The sequence below is a fragment of the Equus asinus genome, chromosome 2 (assembly GCF_041296235.1).
Source record: "Equus asinus isolate D_3611 breed Donkey chromosome 2, EquAss-T2T_v2, whole genome shotgun sequence".
Lineage (NCBI taxonomy): Eukaryota > Metazoa > Chordata > Mammalia > Perissodactyla > Equidae > Equus > Equus asinus.
This window is the reverse complement of record NC_091791.1, coordinates 32,633,252-32,654,450: the sequence shown is the minus strand read 5'-3', so window position 1 is coordinate 32,654,450 and position 21,199 is coordinate 32,633,252. Positions and strand designations below refer to the sequence as shown.

The window sequence follows — 21,199 nt, the reverse complement described above, 5'->3', positions numbered from 1 at the left end:
TTTGCTACACTGCCCTTCTTTGAGTCTTGAGTTTGTTAAGAAAGTTTGGCCAGTATAAAAATCAGAGATAGGGCAGCACACTACTGTGTTGACCAAGGGCAACGGCTATGAACACCCCAAAAGCAAACCCAAGCCTCCCTGGCACACAGAGAGACCTCAAATCATAAAATTCACAAGTCTAATACCAAATAAGAAAGTTATTTTGGAGCCATAAGCGATCCTTCCTCCTCTTCTCTTTCCTATAATTCCATTTGTCCCTATTTAGCTATTGATTCTGAACTGCAGAGATTTTCCACTAAGCAGCTTAGTTTAATCTCCCATTAAAATAATCTCTTTCTGATGAGAGCTTGTTTGCTCTCAGAACAGAAACACCACCGTGAAATGCTTCATTCTTTCTGAAACACTTGAAGCTAAAGGCTCATAGCATACCAAACCATGGTTGTTAGTATAAAGTAAAATGCTATAGCCGATCAATTTATCTAGGCATCTAAACATTGGATGCATCCAAAGAATATGAAAAGAATCCCTTTCACCATCTATTTTTTAAAATAACTCCACTGTAGTATTTTAAAGAACAAACTGTTAGAGCATACAGTGTGAAGTGCCAGTATAGTGACAATACATCCATAGAGCCCTGAATGATTGTTGCGGGGGGCAGGGGGGCAGTCACAGATCATAATGGACCGATGCCATGACATAAGCTCATCCGAGGAAACAACCAGTTGTGTGTCAGTTCTTTAAGTTTAGGCAGATCGCAACTCGCTCAAAGCAATGAAATGCCATCATGCAAGTATGAATATGTGGTTTTTCTATCATTGTGTCCTTCTGAAGTAAAGCTAAGCAAACCCTGGAAAAACGACTAATCTGGGTCCCAGGCATTTCAGGTGAGATCTGTCATGCTAACAGTAACCATTCATGTTACAAAATGAGCTGGGATCTCACTATGTGAAGAGATCTGGTCATATTTATTGGTTTAGAGAAGCCTATTCTATACCATACTAGGTTTATGCTATACTATATCTACACTAGGTCTCTGGGATAATTACATCCTTAGTTACATTCTCTATAACTTGCGATAGTTTATTTTTTATTTTTTTAGTAAAGATTGGCACCTGAGCTAACAACTGTTGCCAATCTTTTTTTTTGTTATTCTTCTCCCCAAAGCCCCCCCAGTACATAGTTGTATATTCTAGTTGTAAGTGCCTCTGTTTGTGCTATGTGGGACGTCGCCTCAGCATGACCTGATGAGTGGTGCCATGTCCACACCCAGGATCCGAACCAGCAAAACTGTGGGCCACTGAAGCAGAGTGCGTGAACTTAACCACTTGGCCGTGGAGCCGGCCCCCCAGCAATAGTTTATTTTTTAATACTCCTCTTGTACACATGAGGTTTTCCTAAGGTACCTCAAGATAAAAGCATCTAGGAAGCTATTTTTAAGATCACTAAGAACCAGTGAATTCTTGATTCAGTTCATCAAATGGGACAGGAGGTGGGTGAGATAAATTAATCCCCAAGTCACTCCAGGAATAACTGAGCATAGTTAAATCGGTCCATAATTTTCCAGGCTTCTTTGCTGGTGTCAGGTACATAAGATCTCAAATGGCAAGAGAACACAAGATAAACACATAGTCTGCTCAGAGCCCACAGGGAGGCAAAAATAGAAAACAAAAAGAGGAAGAAAAGCCGTGAAATGCATCCATCCCAGAGCACGTCTTCCGTTACTGTTACTCAGAGTGTATGTCACACTTCCTGGGGCCACTGAAGTCATTAGTCCCGGCAGAGAGGAGCAGAATTTTCCCACTTTAAAAGGAGAAACAGGGCAAAAGACAGAAGCTTGGCTGGCAGGAAATAGAGAAGAGGGGTGTTTTCCTATAAACATGTTAGCCAAAAGTGACACATTTTCAACAAAAAACTTAAGGTCACATGATAAAATGGAAGTGGCTTGCAAGCACAAAAGTTGGCAGTCATGTTCCTCACACTCCCAACAAACTAAGTCTCAGCCTCTCACCCCCACTGCCCTCTAGGCTGGAACCTGTGTCCTGTGTAGAAAATTCTAGAAAGAAGGCTTCTGTCCTGGCACAGAACCTGAGGGAAAGTGTTGTCTTCCTCTCCTGTGGTCCAAGAGACCTATCCTTATCCCATCCCAAGAATAGGCTCTAAGCCAGTAAATATGACTGGGGCACTTAGCACAGTGAGACCTAGGTTCATTTTGTAATACAAATGACTAGTGTTAACGTGACAATGCCTCACCTGCAATGCCTGGGGCCTGGATCAGTCATTTTTCTAGGGCTTGCTTATCTCGACTTGAGAAGAGACCCTTACCTTCAGAAATGGCCTTCTTCACAGCTGCCACATAAGTCTCGGGCTCATCTTCACAGGTGAGCTCCTGCCAGTGCGCCCAATCTGGAAAGAAGTCCAGGAACGCCTCGCTGTCCTGCACGCCGCAGAGCAGCCTCACCATGCGGTGCGGAGGATGGAAGGCTCTCTGCAGCAGGGGCAGCAGGGCTGGCTGCCAGAAGCGCTGCACCAGCTCCGCAGACAGCAGCACCACGATGCAGCGCGAGCTAAGAAAGAAGCTCAGGTCTTCCGCTGAGAAGGAGGCCTCAGGGCCCAGCCTGTAAGTCAGTGTCTTCTGGCTACGGACCTGCCGACTGGACAGGAAAAGGTCCTGGAGGTACTGGCACCATTCCTCAGCATCTGGGCTGTAGACGATGAGGATGTCACATCCTCTGGGCGCCCCTGAGCAAGAACGAGGCACAGGAACATGTTAACATGCCTACTCCTTCTAGGGCTCCCCATGACCTGCAAGATACACCATCCAGACAAGCAGCTTGGACCCACAATCTTCCACGGTCTGCCTCCAGCAAACTTGTCTAATCTCTTTCCCCACTTACAGTCTGTGTTACAACCACACCACACTGTCTGTCTTTGCCCGGACACACATTTCAGATCTCTGCACAAATTATTGCTTCTGCTGGCATACTCTTCCCCCCCAGCTGATGTATAGGATGCTGCTGCTGATAATAATAATAATAGCAACAGCAAGCACTTCTATAGAGCTTACCATGTTCCAGACGCTCCTCCAAGCACACTGCCTAGAAAACTCATTTAATCATCATGGCAACTTTCTAAGGTAGGTGCTCCTATGAGCCCCATTTTAAAGATGAGAAAACTGAGGTGTGGCAGTTTAAGTAACTTACCCAAGATCCACAGTGGCAGAGTCAGAATTTAAACTCAGACAGTTTGGCCCCAGAACCTGGCTCTTTCCCAAATACAGCGGTTACAAGCACAGGCCTGGAATCGGGCAGCCAGAGTTAGCATCTTGGCTCTGCGAAGTATTAGCTGTGTAATCTCAGGCAAATTATTTAAATATTCTCTTAAACCTCAGTTTACTCACCTGCAAATGGAAATATGATGGCAATATCTATCAGTGTTTTGTGAGAACTGAATTAGATATTTCACGCAGAGTGCGAAGCATTGTGCTTGGCAAGTAGTAAACCGTCAATAATTGGTAGCTAGTATCATTGTCCTCCCATTAACATAAATGGTGCATTAATGTAAAGGGTAACTGTGGTTGAATTAATGCTTTGACCCACACAATACCATTTGTAAGGTGTCCCTACTACACCTGTTCTTTGACAAAGGATTTCTTCTCCCTCTAATAAAGTGACACTGCTGGAAACGGAGTCAAAAGCCTCGGAGAAGCATCGAGTTAAAAAGGGCTTTTGGGGGTCACTTGGCCCAAACTCCTCATTTCCAGATAAAAGAAACACTTCATCTGGGAAGACGGAGGAACTTGCTTAAATTTATACTCAGCAAATTAGTCTCGGAGCCAGGACTGAAACTCAGGTTGTCCCCTGGTTCCCAGTCCAGTCCTCTTGCCAACCACCTGCTGCTTCCTATCAGGAACTCTGTCAAGAATCTTATGAGTAATAAATCTTATCTTCCCATTAGCAAAGTTCAGAGAAGCTTGGTTCTTAACGTAAGTGTTACGACTGTTGTGGGTCCTCCTCTCTGCACTAATGCAACAAGCTGTTCTGAGTGATCCTGAAGGGGTGAGCGCAGAGGAGGACCCGCTCATTAGTACAACACAAGGGGGATCCTTCCTCCCACTCAGAGAAGAAAGCCGGTCAAATTTTGTGAAGCTTGGGAATCATTTAAACTGTGGATTGTCACAATTAAACACCACCCGTGGACTGCATTTCACTGAGTGGTTCCGGCAGAAAGGTCAGAGGCAGGACTGGGACAAGAGCCGAGGCTCTAAGCTCTAAACAAATCTTGGAAGGAATCCCCTGTCTTGCCCCCATCCACCACCATATTCAAAGTAAACAATGACTTATAAAACGTAAACCCAACACAGTGCTGATTTTCCTCTGGATGACGGTAACAAATATTTTTCACTAGCAAATAAAATAAAGTTTGGAGTTTCTTTATTTCATTCTTTTTTTTCCTCCAGTGAGGAAGATTGGCTCTGAGCTAACATGTGTTGCCAATCCTCCTCTTTTTGCTTGAGGGAGATTGTCCCTGAGTTAACATCAATGCCCATCTTCCTCTATTTTGTATGTGCGCCATCACCACAGCATGGCTTGACAAGCAGTGTGGAGGAGAGCTCCTAGGATCCAAACCCACGAACCTCGGGCTGCCACTGAAGCGGAGTGCGCCAACTTAACCACCATGCCACTGGGCCAGGCCCCGGGAGTTTCTTTATTTTTGAAGACGCTGTTTTGCTGGAGCCCTAATCCAGTGCTAAGACAAAACCCAATAGGCTCTGAATAGGAGCAAGTTGATCAGGCTGGGAGTACTCTTGAAGGAAAAGTGGACAGATTTTAGAAATCAGTATTAGCAGGCAATATGGGACTGGAGAAAAACAGTCAGCAATTTCGACAACGCCATGGACATTCGTGGCTCTACCGAGAACTCAATTCTGAGCATGGTCTGCTTCCTCAATTGCGAATAAAACAATCTTTTTTAGAAATGCTTACTCTAGTCCCAAAGTTTAAGCAGATTAAGGATAAAATTTTAATGTGCCAAAGTTGCAGCCTTCCATAAAATAAAATCTTTGCTGATTGGATCTTTTTTTTTCTGTGTAGAATATTTCTCCATACCTCAATAGAGAAATAATTTCAGGACTATAGAAGGAATAAAATTGGCAAAGTTAGATAACTGTGGAGCTCACATTGAGAAAAGCAGAGTTAAGGCATCAGAATATATTTTACCTTCTTTCTGCCCCTCCTTCTTATGTGGCTGGTTTATCCTAAGAGGCAAATGTTCCTCTAACGTGAAGTATTGCATGTGAATGTGCATGAGCATGGTCCATCAGGTAGGCAATGTACAAGACTCTACATTTCACATTAATATCAAAGATGCAATGTCAGTGATGCTACGCTCAGAATCTAGTTAAGTGCGAATGTAAGAAGCAGTTGCCACCCCCCACCACACACACACAGACAAATAAACTAGCAGATACCATGTCAACAATTTGTATATGTGGCTTAGAAGGAAAATAAGATCTCATAAAGGGCTGGCTGTGGTCTCATACATTAGTGATGAAGAAGCCATCAGACGAGGATTTCCTAGAGCTTAAGAAGTACCCTTAAGAAGGCAAGCTGGGTCTTGGAACACTGACTGAACAGGAAAGCAATGACTTCACCCTGCTCTGACCATGTGGCCATGAGTGATTTATGCTACTTTTATAAGACAGTGAGCCAAAAGCAAAATAACATGTGTGTGTGTGTGAGGAAGACTGGCCCTGAGCTAACATCTGTTGCCAATCTTCCTCTTTTTGCTTGAGGAAGACTGTCGCTGAGCTAACATCTGTGCCAATCTTCCTCTAGATTATGTGCGACGCTGCCACAGTGTGCCTTGACGAGCACTACTAAGTCCACACCTGGGATCCAAACCTGCGGACCCCAGGCTGCCGAAGCAGAGTGCGCAAACTCAACCACTACATCACCAGGCCGGCCTCCAAAATAACATTTTTAAGATGACAAGTTCTGGGGCCACTGAGGGAATGAGTACTCATTTCACCCTGGACCCTGCCTCACCACCTCCTGCTCCCTTGTTAAGAGCACATTGCCATACCTGCTGTTCATCAAAGACCTCTAGTCATCAAGGAAAGTTCAAATAACAGGGGAGACTGGGTGTGGAGTACCTGAGAACTTTTTGTACTATCTTTGCAGTTTTTCTCTAAATCTAAAACTTTTAAAGGAAAAGTTTAAAAGTAGAATTTAAATAAAAAGCACTTAAGGGGCTAGCTTCTTCTATATGGAAAACATATTTAAAAAGTCTCATTCCTGGGGTTCTAGTGTTAAATTCGATCCCCCTTTTAGCAAAAGTACTTGAGAAGGAAGTGGTTATTGCCTCAGACTAGCTAATATCACAACTTACTTGGTCACCAACTTGTGGTGTGACTTCAGACCAATATACTAAATCTAAGCAAATTCTGCCTCAATGTAAATGAGGAAAAGGAAATCTATCAGCGAAATCTTCCTGAATTTCACTCTGCTGCTGAAACTGAAAGCTGGAGAAGTTGTAAAAAAGTCCAAAGTGGAAGTTCAAGTCCCTCCATTACAGAGCTGGGTAACAACACAGGACCAAACGCTTTGTCAGCAATTCTCTCTGGTATTGGGGTGGACACCACCTTCTTCAAGGAGAATTACTTTAACTGTAAGCCATTTCTCCACTTGTGCCAAATGAATCCTCTCTTTTTTGTCTATTTGTTTATTCAGAGAAATGAAGTACAAGAACTAACAGGGAGTCCATAAATCCTAGACAGAAATGAGGAAAGGTCTTTGTCCCTGTAGAACTTAAAGAACAGGTTTGGCTGTAGAAGGAGAAAGGAATGGATAAAGGTGGAGGCAGGGGCTGGCTGGTGGCAAGAGGGAGTGGCAGTGGTGGTCACAAGCACTCTGACTGAAAGAAAGATTCCTTTGAAAGATTCAGAATCCACCTGAGAAGAGAACAGAGAGGAAGTGCCAGGCAGCTTTTCAAACTCCTCAGTCCAGACCATTTCTTTAGTCTGTAGGTGACTGGCACCCCGGTCATCTGTCCTGGACCCCCATGTTTAAATCTAGCAGCATACTCAAGAGGGATGTGAGATAGGGAAGGCGACCAGGATAGGGAGAGATCTGGAAACAACTCATGTGAGGACTTCCAGACGCTTGAAGGTTTCAAGTTTACAGACTTGGCAGGAGTACTGAGGGACCTCTAGGATCACATGGAAGATCAGATCACAGAAAATTAAAGGTTCCTTCAAACCCTATTGTCCTGTAAGTCCAGGGATGGTGGAAGGATCTGGAGATAAGAGAAGCCTTGGAGAGAGGGGACAGGGAAATGTATAAGAGCATTCTTCAAATAGCTGGAGGCTGACACATGGAGGAAAGGATTCTAGTCTTCACCCAACCAGACTTGGCCACTTGGGAAAGTCACTTATGGCCTCTCTCTCATGTGTGAATATAAGAGACCCCATCAGGAACCTAGAGATTATCCCAGAATAGGCTGATTCCATTTCATTTTATCTTGCTTCCCAACTTCTTTCAAGGACAGGAAGCCAAGATCCTCCTTGATTTCAACAAGCAAATATGCCTTTCAAAAAATAAACGACTAATGCTTACCTTTAGTGGAAGGGAATTTAAGGAGACCACATGATTTGGCCATAAAACGGAATAAAGTACTAATGCATGCTACAACTTGGATGAACCTTGAAAACATTATGCGCCATAAAAGAAGCCAGTCACAAAAGAACACACACTGTATGATCCCATTCATATGAAAGTACAGAGTAGGGAAATCTACAGAGAAAGGAAGTAGAACTTAGGGCTGGGGAGAAGGTGGGAGAAGGGGTGATAGCTAAAGTGTACAGAGCTTCTTTTTGATGTGATGAAAATATTCTAAAATTGACTGTGGTGATGGTTGCACATAACTGTGAAGACACTAAAGACCACTGGATCATACACTTGAAATGGGAGAACTGTGCAGCATATGAATTGTATCTCAATAAAGCTGTTTAAAAGAAGAAGGAAGAGGAGAATGACAAAGAAGAGGGGGTAGGGGGGAGAGAGAAGGAAGAGGAGAAGACCACATGGAAGAGTGGCCTGGATGACTCCAGAGCCTACAGCATGTTGGCAAGAGGTGTTCTCATCACTCTCACTCTCACCACTGTGACCCGCCACCATGGGTCCTTGTACCTGCAGACCTCAGGAAGCCCCAAGGGACCCTGGAGGCTTAACTCTCACTTGCAGCACCTGGTGTGGTGTCTCACCACAGAAGATGCTGATGGCAAGAGGATCTGACAGCTCTAACCATTACACACGTCTACAGAGCCCTAAATAGCCCCAGGTTTGGCCACTGGTCTTGAGTCCCCATCTGAAGGGGAGATACCCTTCTAGCCCCTTCAGCCATGCCCACTGGAGCAATGCACACAAGACACTGGACAAGGGTGGTTTTCTCTGCCTCCTCTGCCCAGAGGCCCTCCCAGTTTGTAGTTTCCTGGACTTAGCCCAGGGCTTGTTTCCAGCCATGGAAGAAAGTGAGAGCTTCACTGGTTCATTCTCTGACCTCATCTCCTACTTCTCCCCAGTCACCCACCTACTCAGGCCACCTGCTCCCTCTTCCCTAAATACACCACATACACCTGCTTACTCTTCCTCTGCTTGGAGCACTCTTCCCCAACATGTCCCTCCCTTCAGGTCTTTGCTCAAATGTCCCTTTCTCCATGAGTCCTAACCTGGCCACCTCATTTAAATTTATAACCCCAACCCCCTTTACTCCTCTCTATTGTTTTCCCACTGCCCTTAGCATATCAAGTACTTTCCTTATTAAATGCCTTTCCCCACTACTCCACAAGCTCCATGGGAACACGGCTTATGTCTGTTTTGTTTACTGAATATACATCCAACACCTAGAACAGCACCTGTAAACAGTAGGCATGCAATGAGTATTCGTGGAGTGAATGAATTCTCTCTAGAGATCTCTGCTTCAGCTTTCAAATGGAATGTCTGGACTCTGAACCTACTATTACCAGGGGTTCCATATTCACAATACAGCTTCTTCTGACCTCCAGAGCCCAGCTAGAGAGCCACGAGGCTAATGTTAGCTACTTTCCCACTCCCCTTAAATAATGAGCCTGCATCACCAAATCTAACAGAACTGTCACCATTGGTCTTCTCTACCCCTGCTTCCAGAACACCATTGGAAGGCTAGACCTCAGGGGACCAGGGGAGAGCTCTTCATTCGAGCATCTGCCCATATCTTCCAAGAATGGGACCTTCTCCTGGCTGACTAGATTTTATTTTTCAAGAGGCTTTTCCATCCTGTTTTCACACGTCATCTTCACTAAAACATCATCAGATGGGCTGGGAAAATACAAGGAAGCCCATTTACAAACATGGCATCTCCACTCCTCCCTTCTAGTAATTCCCTGTTTACTTGACACTTTCCTTCACAAGACTATAAACTTGAGAGCTGAGACTAGGCGCGTCCTGGTCACCACTGAGAACACATTTAGGCGCACAATATCCATAAAAGTGCACAGTAAGCACTCATTAGTTGTCTCTATTATCATCATTTTTACTGGTTTGTCTTGGATCTTAGCAAGTGAGTGACTTGCCAAGTGTACAGACTCACCAACTACAAGGGAGCCCAAGACTAACCAGAAAAGAGCCCTGAGGCCGTTTGATGGGTAGATTACCCCGTGGCCTCCCGCTCTCCTCAGACTCCAAAGTTCTGCAAAGGAGATAGGAAAAATTAAGCTAAAGGAATGCTGTTCCCAGATTCCTATCAAAATTCTAGACGAAAATCAAAACCTAGGAAGGGGAGGGGAAGCGGGCTTGGGAAGGTGGCCCCGAGGGCGGCCTCTGACCTCCCAATGCCAACCCAAGACTGTCTGAGCGCCCCCTATTGGTCTGATGGGGCCCTAAGAGAAGCATTTCGCCGGAGTAGACAAGTGGTTCTCTCAGCCTTCTTTCACCTTTTCTCTAGGTTCCCAGAGTTGGCAGAGGAGGGAAAATGACCCTCAGAAGCTCCGAGAGCCCGTGATGGAGGGAGAAAAGGAGACTTAGACGACGGGGAACCGGGGAGGGTCAGGAAGGGGCTGAAGAGAATCGCGCAACAGGCTGGGAAGGGGAACGTGGAAAGTTGGGGTGGAAGTTTGCAACAAGGAACAGATAAAAGGAGAGAAAGAAGAGATCCCGCACCCAAGAAGCAGACAGCATTAAGAGAGGGACTGAGCTCGAGGGCTGCGGTGGGTGAGAGCGCGCGGGGGGAGGAAGGGGCGCGCCCGCGGGAGGCTGGGGCGAGGAGCCGGCGCCGGGATACGCACCTGAGGCTGCCATGCCGCGGGGCGCAGCTCACGGGCCCGGTTCGCGCGGGCGCGGTCCCCGGGGGCGGGAGCCGGGCCGGCGGCGTCCCTGGGCGCGGGGCGGGCGGGGGCGCCGGGCTCCGCGCAGCACCAGCCGCCGCTCTGGCGCTTCCTCCCGACGGGCAGCGAGGACTCGCCGCGAGGGCGTGTCCACAGGGCCCGCCCCGCCTGCGGAGCTCGGCCCGCGGCACCTGCACGCGCGGCAGTTGGGGAGGGGAAGTGAGAACCCCTCCGGGCCGGCCGCTGGCCAGCTCCGGACACGGCCCCCGCTCCCGCTTCGCTCGGGGCGGGGAGGAGGCAGGGGGCTTCGTGCCACGTGCGCCCCTCTCCCCGTGAAACCAGCCTGAAGGGCCACCAAAGGGCAGCGCGAGGTGGAGGGGTTGTTGAGAGGGAGGGATAAAAAAGGATGAATAGCCCGGCCTCTGTGACCCAGGGCAGGGGTCGTCGTATATGAGCCCAGCTGGCCATCTCCCCATTCCCTGGGGCTTTCTCCCTGAGCCTCTGCTCTGGCAGGAAAGGGCAGGGGGCAGGAAGGGGAAGAGGCACCTTCTCTGGCACCTGGGCCTGGGTCTTGGCGTTGCCTTTGATTGCCCTCCAGTAGCCTTTGTGTAATTCCTTGGACCTCGTCTCCTGATGGCACAGGAGCATTCATGATAATCTGCGATAAATGCACAACATAGTTGTATATGGCTTTTATGCCTTAACACCTATCACTGTCTTCATGTTAAAGCAGATGAAACAAGGCAAATGCCTTGCTCAGACTCCACAGGGAGGGCATGCTCCCCCAGGTTCCAAACCAGGCGTGTCTGAGTCCAGAGCCAGAGCTCTCTTTTTTTTTAACATTTTATTTTTCTTTTTTCTCTCCAAAGCCCCCTGGTACATAGTTGTATATTTTTAGTTGTGGGTCTTTCTAGCTGTGGCATGTGGGATGCCGCCTCAGCATGGCTCAAGGAGTGGTGCCATGTCCGGGCCCAAGATTCAAACCCGGGAAACCCTGGGCTGCCGAAGCAGAGTGCCGCAACTTAACCACTGGGCAATGGGGCCAACTCCCCAGAGCCAGAGCTCTTAACCTTAACCCTTGCACTCAGCTGCGACTTCCTCTCCTCCTCCCTTTGCCTGCTCCTGGAATTGATCCAATCACGCTGTGCCCTTGGAGTCGCCAACAATGCTGGGTCCAGAGGATGGCTCTAGAGAGCAAAGATGAGGGAAAGATACGGTTCAACCATGGCGGAAATAAATGAAACAGATTTAATAATGGAAATATCAGGGTTGAGGCTGAGAATTAGTTTTCTACTGCTACCATAACAAATTACCACAAACTTAGTGGCTTAAAATAACGTAAATTTATTATCTTACGGTTCTGTATTTCATGAGTTGCATTGGGCTAAAATCGAGGTGTTGGCAGGGTTGAGCTCCTTTCTGGTGGCTCGGAGAGGATCTATTTCCTTGCCTTTTTCAGCTTCTAGAGACTACCTACATTCCTTGGCCCCTTCCTCCATCTTCAAAGCCATCAACATAACATCTGCCTGACCCTGCTTCCCACATCACCTCTCTCTCTGACTCTTTCCACTGCCTGCCTCTTCCGCTTTTAAGGACTCGAGCAATTACATTGATCCCACCCAGATAATCCAGGAAACCTTAACAGTAACCTTAATACCCTCTACAACATTAATTATACTTTGCAGTGTAACATAAATTCACAGGTTCTAAGGGTTAGAACATGGACATCTTCGGGAAGCCATTACTCTGCCTACCACAGGCCTGGAATTGCAAAAGAGGAGATGAGATCACTACCTGCTATACTTACACCTGTTCCCCATGTTCAGGGTTTCTCTGGCCTCCAGACCAGGTTACTGGCCCCCTGACACACACACACATCATGCACTGTCGCAGCCCTGTACTGTTCTTGAGTAGAAATTATATAGATATTTTTTGGCAATTACATATTTTAATTTATGTCTCCTCCATTCAACTATAAGTCCCTCGGAGGCGTATCCAACTCTGTTTTTTTCACCATGGAACCTCCAGAACTTAGAGCCGACTCTGGCCCAGAGAATATACTCAGAAAGTATTTGAATGAGTGAATGAATGAATAGGACCAAGAAATCCTTAAATTTGAGGCAGAAAGATAGAAGGGAATTTTCAGGCACTGAAAATCTTGGAATCCTAAGCTTGGAGGAGGGGAATATAAATGTCAAAAAGAAGCTGTACGTAATAAAAGCCATGGGAGGAAGGAAAATGGTGAGCTAAAGTTTGGAAATGTTGAGTTTGAGGTGCCCACAGGATATCCTAGAGGCCTTCTCTAATCGCAGAACAGAGAGATGGGGGCTTAGGACCTGGCCGGGGTGACCCCCTTGGAGTTGAGGCTACATAAGTGGATGGGGGAGAGGGAACAGAGAGCAAGAGCCTGGCCTCAGGAGAAGAGCCATGGGGAAGGACTGTGCTCAGGAACCATGGAAAGAAGATTCTGTAGAGAGACCAGAGGATCCAGAGAGGTAGGATAAGAGGCAGGATGGAAAAACTGGGAGGCCAAGGAAGGAGGGTTTTGAGGAGAAGGTTGTTGGTAGTGTGGATCACTGTGAGGATGAGATCTGATATAAAAACAACAGGCTACTGAGGTCACCAGTAACATCCAGGAGTTCAACCTGGAACAGTGGAACCTGGACTGCTGGAGGATGAGGAGAGGGAGCTGGTGGTGAGGAAGGCAGCTTGAAACAGGGCACAGAGATCTGGGCTGAAAGGCAGGGCCCCCAGATTCTTATCTCAGCCCTCTGCATTCTCTCCAAGCCCACAGTGGGGACTTAGGCAAGCTGTAAACTCCAGAAGTCCTCCATTTCCTCAGATATACAATGAGGGCACTCCAGTTCAGAAGATGCTAGGGCTCTGTGGAATATCCTATTTGGAAAACCTTGTTTGAACACTGGTCTTCCAGACTCTGCCCTCTCCCTGCACCCTTCCTCACTCTTCGCAAGCCTCTGGACCTGGATGGTCTGTGTTCCTTGTCGGAGAAATTTCTGTTGACTGTGTATTCATCCATTTGAGATCATCTCCCCTGATCCTGCACACACACACTATCCAAATGCATGGTCCTCCTTCCAGCTCCAGATGTTAGGAGTGAAGGCCCTTTGCTGCTTCACAACCAAGAGAATCTGGACAACTTTGAACCGAAAGGATACTTGTTACCGCCGTTAGAGGACATCTGCCAGTCATGGATAAGGTTTTGGGTGGGGGGTCCGCTGTCCAAACTGAACACTCCCACTGCTGCACAGCACTGACCTGTGGAATCTGGCCGGGAAGGGGACTCAGAGGCTGACATTCCCTCGCTGAGATGACATAACTAGTCCCTGACGCTGACAGTTCCTCCCAGTGTCTTTGTAGAGCAGGTGGGGTCGGATTGGGGGAAGTGGTGTCTGTTTCTTCACCTTCATTTGACGGTTTTTGCAGAACGTGGGGGGAGGGTGGCTGTCCCCCTCCCCCAGAGGACCCTTCTCTGCCCTGGGCACTGGCTCTCTGGGCAGGCTCTGCCGTCAATCCCTCCAGCACCAGAGGGCCTGAGGATGGGGTCTAGGCAGGATGGAGAACCCAGACTTGGCTGCCGCCCTACAGTCTCGTTTGGCTTGGCAAATAGGAAAGGCCAGAGAGATGAACGTGTCATCTAAGGGACAGGGATGAGGAGGGGGGAAGAAACCCCTGTTTCTTATTCTCCAAGGTGTTATTTCATAATCTGTCAGGCCTGGGACCAGAGCCTTTTTCCTGGTTATCAAGACTTCACTTGCTAGGACAAAAGGTAGAGGTGGAGAAGCATGCCATTCATCTTAATTCATCTTAATTCTCATAACTATCCTATGAGGAAGGTACTAAAAGTCTACCTACTTTACATTTACCCATTTCTATGTGTAGCTTGCCCAAGGGCACAAACTAGTAAATTGCAGAGCTGAGTTTTGAACACAGATGGTCTAGCTCCAGAGCCCGTGCTTCTCCCACTAGAGTGGGTGGGACATGCTTGAAACAGGCCCTGCTGTGATCTGAAGGGCCCCACAAGTCACCACTGGCCTGTGTTGGCATCATCTCCTATTGCAAGTGGGCAAGGCAGTAGCTCTGTGTCTCCTATGAGTTTGCCCTGCTCTGCCAGGAGTACCTTACACTCATGAAACATGAGCATCAGGAAAGGGCCCTCCCTCGGAGCATCCCCTACCTCTGCCCACCTCTCTGTCAGTGTCCCATAAGACCATCAGCCCTTGAGGGCAGGCTATGGCTCTTTCACGATTGTATCTCCGGTGCCTGACATAGGGCCCAGCACATAGTAGCTGTTCAACAAGCATTAGTTGTTTGTTTTTAAATGATCAAGTCCAACCTGCTCATTGTATAAGTAAAGACTCTGATATGCAGTTTAAGTGACCTGCCCAAGGTCCCACAACCTTTGTCTGAGGCTTTTCCCTTACTTTGATTGGAAGATCAAGGAGACCGCGAAGGTTCCACCCGAATAGGGTGGAGCATGTGAAGACTGGACTATATGGGACAGGTCAGTGGGCCATCACAGGTGGGGGCAGGGAAAAGGAGTTCCAGAGCACCAGGAGCTTGGTTTCACCTTGTGAACACCCTGGATTTATAAAGACTGGTGCCTTTTCTTCCTACTTGAGACAATTTCAGCCCAATCCAGTGGGGCTTCATATTAAAACCTGAAGCAGGCTATTTCGGGACATTCATGGCTTTTTAGGAATAAGTAGCTTTGCAGGTGAAGCCTAGAAGCCTAGCCACCTAGCCCTCTTGCAAGAGTGAGAACTTCTTCCCTAATCACCAAAATGGCCGCTCCCCATACAGGTTCTGCCACAGCCCAAGGGCCCCTCCTTGGGCCATTCTGAGCAACGGCAGTGCCCATTTCCATGCCCTGGGTCTCAAGTTCAGAGAAATAAAATGTTGTCAGGCATCTGCTATGTAACCAGCTCTGCTCAGGGCACTGTCACTTATTCAGCTTTCATGGATCTTTACCTCTAACCTGTGAGGTAGGCATATTATTATCATCCCATTTTACAGGTGAAGAAACTGAGGCCCCAATAAGGTAATTCGCCTGACCTCTGGTTATTTGGTTAGTAAGTGTCAAAACTAGACTTTGAATTCAAATCCATTGGTTACACGAGAGCTGCCTCCCTTGTCATTGCATTATGATTCAGAAGCCATGCCAGCTATCCTGTGCTAGTTCCATGATCCCCAACCCAACAGTTACCTTAGTAACAAGAAAAAGCAGTGTCACAGAGATGGCTGGTTGCTGATCCCTTGTTTCTGAGAAACAGAATCCCAGTTTTATTTGGGGGCAGCAAGACTCTATTCTCCAGCCTCTCTTCCAACTTAGAGGAGGCCAATAAGATGTAAATGGAAGTCATTGACTGTCCAGAAAATTTTATAGAGTGCTTTACTCTTTCTCTCTTTTTGGTTTTCCCTTTCTGCCTTTCTCTCTCTCTTTTAGCTCCTGCCAGAAACGTGAATGTGTTGGCTGGAGATTCAACAGCTCTGTTAGATTATGAGGTGACTGTGTGTATGGAAGCCACACACTAAGGACAGTAGAGCGGAAAGATGAGCAGAGTCTGGTCCCCTACTGACCATGGAGCTCCCAAACAAGCCCCAGGTTTCCCACCTCTGAATTCTTTTACATGAAAGACAAATACACACATCTCTGTCTTGCTTGAGACATGATTATTTTCGTGCTCTGCTACATGTAGCCAAACCTAATTCTTCACTGCTATGGGAACGGAAGATAACATTTATTGAGCATGAGGTATAATGCAAGAACTTTCTTATGCTATCTCAATTAGTCCTTATGATACTTCTGCATCATAGGTATTATCCCCACTTCACAGATGAAGAAACTGAGATTCAGAGCTGTTAGATCATTTTTCCAGGGTCATTCAGCAGGTAGCAGAACTGGGATTCAAACCCAGCTCAGTCTGATCTCAAAGTCCATGGTCTCCTCACAGCACGGTGACATATTGAAAGCCTTCAGAGAGTTAGTTACAAGTACTTCCTGAGGGCATGTGGGTGCTCTCACTGGGGGGGTCAAGTCACATGCAGATGGTGCCTTCACTCGTGCATGAAAGCATATCTTGCACATTTTCTACTTCTGCCTTCTGAGGTACTGAAGCAGAAAGTCTAGGCAGCTATGATAAAAATTGAACTTGGCCTCATAGTCTCTTAGAGTATTCGAGTTGGGAAAGACCCTAGGAGGTCGGTCTTATTGGACACATGTGGAAACTAAGGCCAAGACAGGCAAAATGGTCTTTCTAATGTCATACATTGAGTTGGAGGCAGAATCAGGACTAGAATCCTGGTCCTGATTCCTAGTCTGGTGTGGTTTTTTTGTTTTGGGCGTTTTTTGGTGAGGAAGATTGTCTCTGAGCTAACATTTGTGCCAATCTTCCTCTGTTTTGTATGTGGGATGCCACCACAGCATGACTTGATGAGTGATGTGTAGGTCTGTGCCCAGGAACTGAACCCACGAACCCCAGGCCGCCAAAGTGGAGGACACAAACTTAACCACTATGCCACCAGGCTGGTACCTTTTTCTTTTTTAGTTACTTCTGACCACCTTTTTTTTCCCTACCAGTAAAAAACAGCAAATGCAAAAATCCTGTCCTTGATCTGATGCTTTAACTTTATAGTTCTTTCCCATAAATCTACCACAAACTCCTGGAGAGTTAAACCAAACTTGAATGCCTGGAATAAGCCCCATTTGGTCATGATGTATCATCCTTTTTATATGTTGCCAATTTACTAATATTTTGTTAAGGACTTTTGGATCCGTGTTCATGGGGGATATTGGTCTGTAATTTTCTTTTCTGTAATGTCTTTTGTTAGTTTTTGGTATCAGGATTAATCTGGCCTCATAAAACAAATTTAGTATTATTCACTTCTCCACTATTTTCAAATAGAGAAAGATTGGTGTAATTGTGTTCTTAAGTGTTTGGTAGAATTAACCGTTAAAATGATCCAGGCCTAAGTTTTTCTTTGTGAGAGGTTTTGTAAGTGTTTTCGATTTCCTCTGTAGATATAGGGCTCTTCAGATTTTACACTTCATCTTGTGCCAGTATTGATAAGTTGTATTTTTCAAGGACTTTGTACATTTAAGTTTTTAAAATTTATTGATATGAAGTAATTCATAATATCTCCTTATTATCTTTTTAAGGTCCGTAGGAATTGTAATGATAGTCCCTCTTTTATTTCTGATATTGGTAATTTATCTATCTCTGAGTCTAGACAGACATTTGTCATTGAGCTTTCTAAAGAACCAACTTTTGGTTTTGTTAATTTTTCTTTTGTTTGTTTTCTACTTCATTGGTTTCTGCTCTTTATTATTTCCTTCCTCCTACTCACTTTGCTCTTACAAATCCCTGCTATAGTAAATTTCCTTGAACATATTTCTTTATGTACTGGTGTTATTCTTTCTTTAGGATAGATTACAAAAAGTAGTATTGCTGGATTGTGGGATATGTGCACTTATTTTTTTTTATTTTTTTTTTTTTGAGGAAGATTAGCCCTGAGCTAACTACTGCCAGTCCTCCTCTTTTTTGCTGAGGAATACTGGCCCTGAGCTAACATCCGTGCCCATCTTCCTCTGCTTTCTATGTGGGACGCCTGCCACAGCATGGCTTGCCACGCGGTGCCATGTCTGCACCCAGGATCCACACCGGCAAACCCCAGGCCGCCGAATCGGAACGTGTGCACTTAACTGCTGCGCCACCAGGCTGGCCCCTGCACTTTTGAATACGTACTGTTGTAATCCTTTCCAGAGAGGCTGTAGAAATCTACATTCCACACCCATATTGATAGTCTCATCAAGCTTTTTTATATTTGCCAATCTGATGAATCTAAATGCTATCTTCTTTATTATGCTAATTTGCATTTCCTTGAATACCAGTGACACTGAGAATCTTTTCATATCACTGATGATTTACACTTTTTTTCTAGGAGTGCCTGTTGATGTGCTTTGTCAAATTTTAATTGATTGTCTTTTCTTTTAATTGGTTTGTAGGAGCTAAGGTACATTTGCAACATTCGCCATTTGTCATCTGTATTTTAAGCATTTAGTCTATCATTTGTCTTTTGATTTTGTTTATAGTTTCTTTCGCCATACAAAAACATGTTCATTTTTAAGAAGTGATGTAAGACTGTTGTTTTTAGATGGTAACCCTGAGGGTTTCTGGATTTTATCTTTTGCTTCAGAAGGTCTTCTTTACTTTATAATTTTATAAATAATTCTTTACATTTGTATCTAATGTTTTTATTTTTCACAGTTAGACTTTAATCCATCTGGAATTTATTTTCGCATACGTTGCGGGATAGAAGTGTAACCGTGTCTTCTTCCAGATGGATAGTCAGCTCTGCCAGCACCGTATATGAGTAAAGCATCTTTCCCCCTCTAAATGAAATGTCATCTTGATTTATATTGAGTTTCCATTTGAATTTGTTTCCGGACTCTTTATTAGGTTCTACTTGTATTATTTATTCTTGTGCTATACATATGGTTTTATTATCATAGCAGTATAGTAAGTTTTATTATCTGGTATATAAGGTAGGAATTGTGTTTAGCTAGTAACGCAGATACAAATAATAGAACCTTAAACAAGAAATAAGTTTATTTCTTTCATGTAAAAGAAGTCTAGTAGAGTAAGACCAGTGTTGGCATGATAGCACCATGTTCATCAAGAACTCAGGCTCTTCCTATCACTCTGCTCAGCCATCCTTAGCCCTGACTTTCACCCTCAGGATCTCCTTGCACTCCAAGATGGCTGCTGAAGCTCCAGCCATGTGTCCCTTATTCCAGGCAGGAAGCAAACAGAGTGGGGAAGGGCTAAAAGGGCACATGCCAGCTGTCTGACCTCCTTTTTAGGAGCTTTTTGGAAAGTCTCACCTAACAGGTTTATTTATACCCCTATCTGAGAGGGAAGCAGAGAAATAAAGTCTTTTAGTTTCTGGATATTGAGTGCAAACCTAGTTAGTCTCAGCCACATCTAATAAGGTAAACCCCCCCCATATTCTTTTTTTGTTTTTGATATTCTCGGACATTTATGTTTTTTGTATTAGACTTGATGTTTTAGAACAGTTTTAGATTTATAGAAAAATTGAGGAGACCATACAGAGAGTTTGCATATACCTCCTTCCCATGTACCCTCCCACCCCACTCCTACACAGGTTCCCCTTTTATTAACATCTTGCTTTAGTGTGGTACACTTGTTACAATTAATGAACCAATAGTGACAGCATTACTGCTAACTGAAGTCCACAATTTACATTAAGGTTGTCTGTATTGTACATTTCTATGGGTTTTGACTAACGCATGATTTCAGGTGTCCACCATTACCCTATCATACAGAATTGTTTCACCACACTAAAAATCCACTGTGCTTCACTTATTCATTCCACCCCCAGCACCCCTGAACAGGCAGCCGCTTATCTTTTTACTATCTCCATAGTTGGCCTTTTCCCAAATATCACACAGTCTGTAGCTTTCAGACCAGCTTCTTTCACTCAGCAATATGCATTTAAGTTTCCTCCATGTCTTGTAGTGGTTTGAGAGCTCATTTCTTTTTGTCACTGAATAATACGCTATTGTACTGTCTTGATATACCACAATTTGTTTATCCATTTACCTATTGAAGGACATCTTGGTTGCTTCCAGTCTTTGGCAAGTATGATTAAAGCTGCTATAAACATTTGTGTGCAGGTTTTTATGTGGACATAATTTCAACTCAATTGGGTAAATACCCAGAACACAGTTGCTGGATTGTGTGGCAAGATTATGTTTAGCTTTGTAAGAAATTGCCAAACTGTCTTCCAAAATGGCTGTACTCTTTTGCATTCCTCTCAGCAATGAATGAGAGCTCCTGTTGCTCTGCATCCCCTCCAGCATTTGGTGTTATCAGTATTTTGTATTTTACCCATTCTCATAGTTTTGTAGCAGCATTTTATTGTTGTTTTAATTCATAGTTCACTAATGACATATGATGCCGAGTATCTTTTCATATACTTATTTGCCACTGAATATTTTCTTTGGTGAGGTGTCTAATTCAGATCTTTTGCCCATTTTTTAAATCAGGTTGCTTGTTTTCTTATCGGTGAGTTTTAAGAGTTCTTTGCATATTTGACATACAACCCTTTATCAGACATGTATTTTACCAATATTTTCTCCAAATCTGTGGTTTGTCTTTTCATTCTCTGAACAGTATCTTTCACAGAAGTTTTTTATTTTGATAAAGCCCATCTTATCAATTTTTTCTTTCATGGATTGTGCTTTTGGTTTTGTATCTAAAAAGTAACAGCCAAACCCATGGTGATCTAAATTTTCTCCTCTATTATCTTATAGAAGTTTTATAGTTTTGTCTTTTACATTTAGGTCTATGATTCATTTTGAGTTAATTTCTGTGAAAGACATAAGATTCTGTGTCTAAATTCTTTTTTTTTTTTTTTGCGTATGGATATCCAATTTTCCAGCACCATTTGTTGAAAAGACTATCCTTTCTCCATTGAATTACCTTTTCTCCTTTGTCAAAGATCAGTTGACTGTATATTGTGTGGGTCTCTGTCTAGGCTCTCTATTCTGTTCCGTTGATCTATTTGTCTGTTCTTCTGCCAATATCACACAGTCTTGATTACTGTAGTTTTATAATAAGTCTTAAAGTTGAGTAGTGTCAACCCTCCAACTCTGTTCTTCTTCAGCATCAAGTTGGCTATTTTGGGTCTGCTTTCTGTATAAACTTTAGGATCAGGTTGTTGATAACCACAAAATAACTTGCTAGGCTTCTGATTGGGATTGAATTTAATCTATAGATCAAGTTGAGGAGAAGTGACATC

General features: G+C 44.9%; 1 protein-coding gene across 1 annotated transcript in view; it reads right to left on the bottom strand.

Annotated features, from left to right (window-relative positions):
* Positions 1–10,472, bottom strand: part of PIK3AP1 (phosphoinositide-3-kinase adaptor protein 1) — a 112,025-nt gene extending 101,553 nt beyond the window's left edge. Inside the window, exons 1-2 of the mRNA XM_044753258.2 lie at positions 10,319–10,472; positions 2,323–2,739 (exon numbers count right to left, since the gene is read on the bottom strand). Coding sequence (XP_044609193.2) covers positions 2,323–2,739; positions 10,319–10,331 — 430 coding nt within the window. The 5' untranslated portion in view covers positions 10,332–10,472. The remainder of the gene's footprint in view (positions 1–2,322; positions 2,740–10,318) is intronic.
* Positions 10,473–21,199: the final 10,727 nt, after the last annotated feature.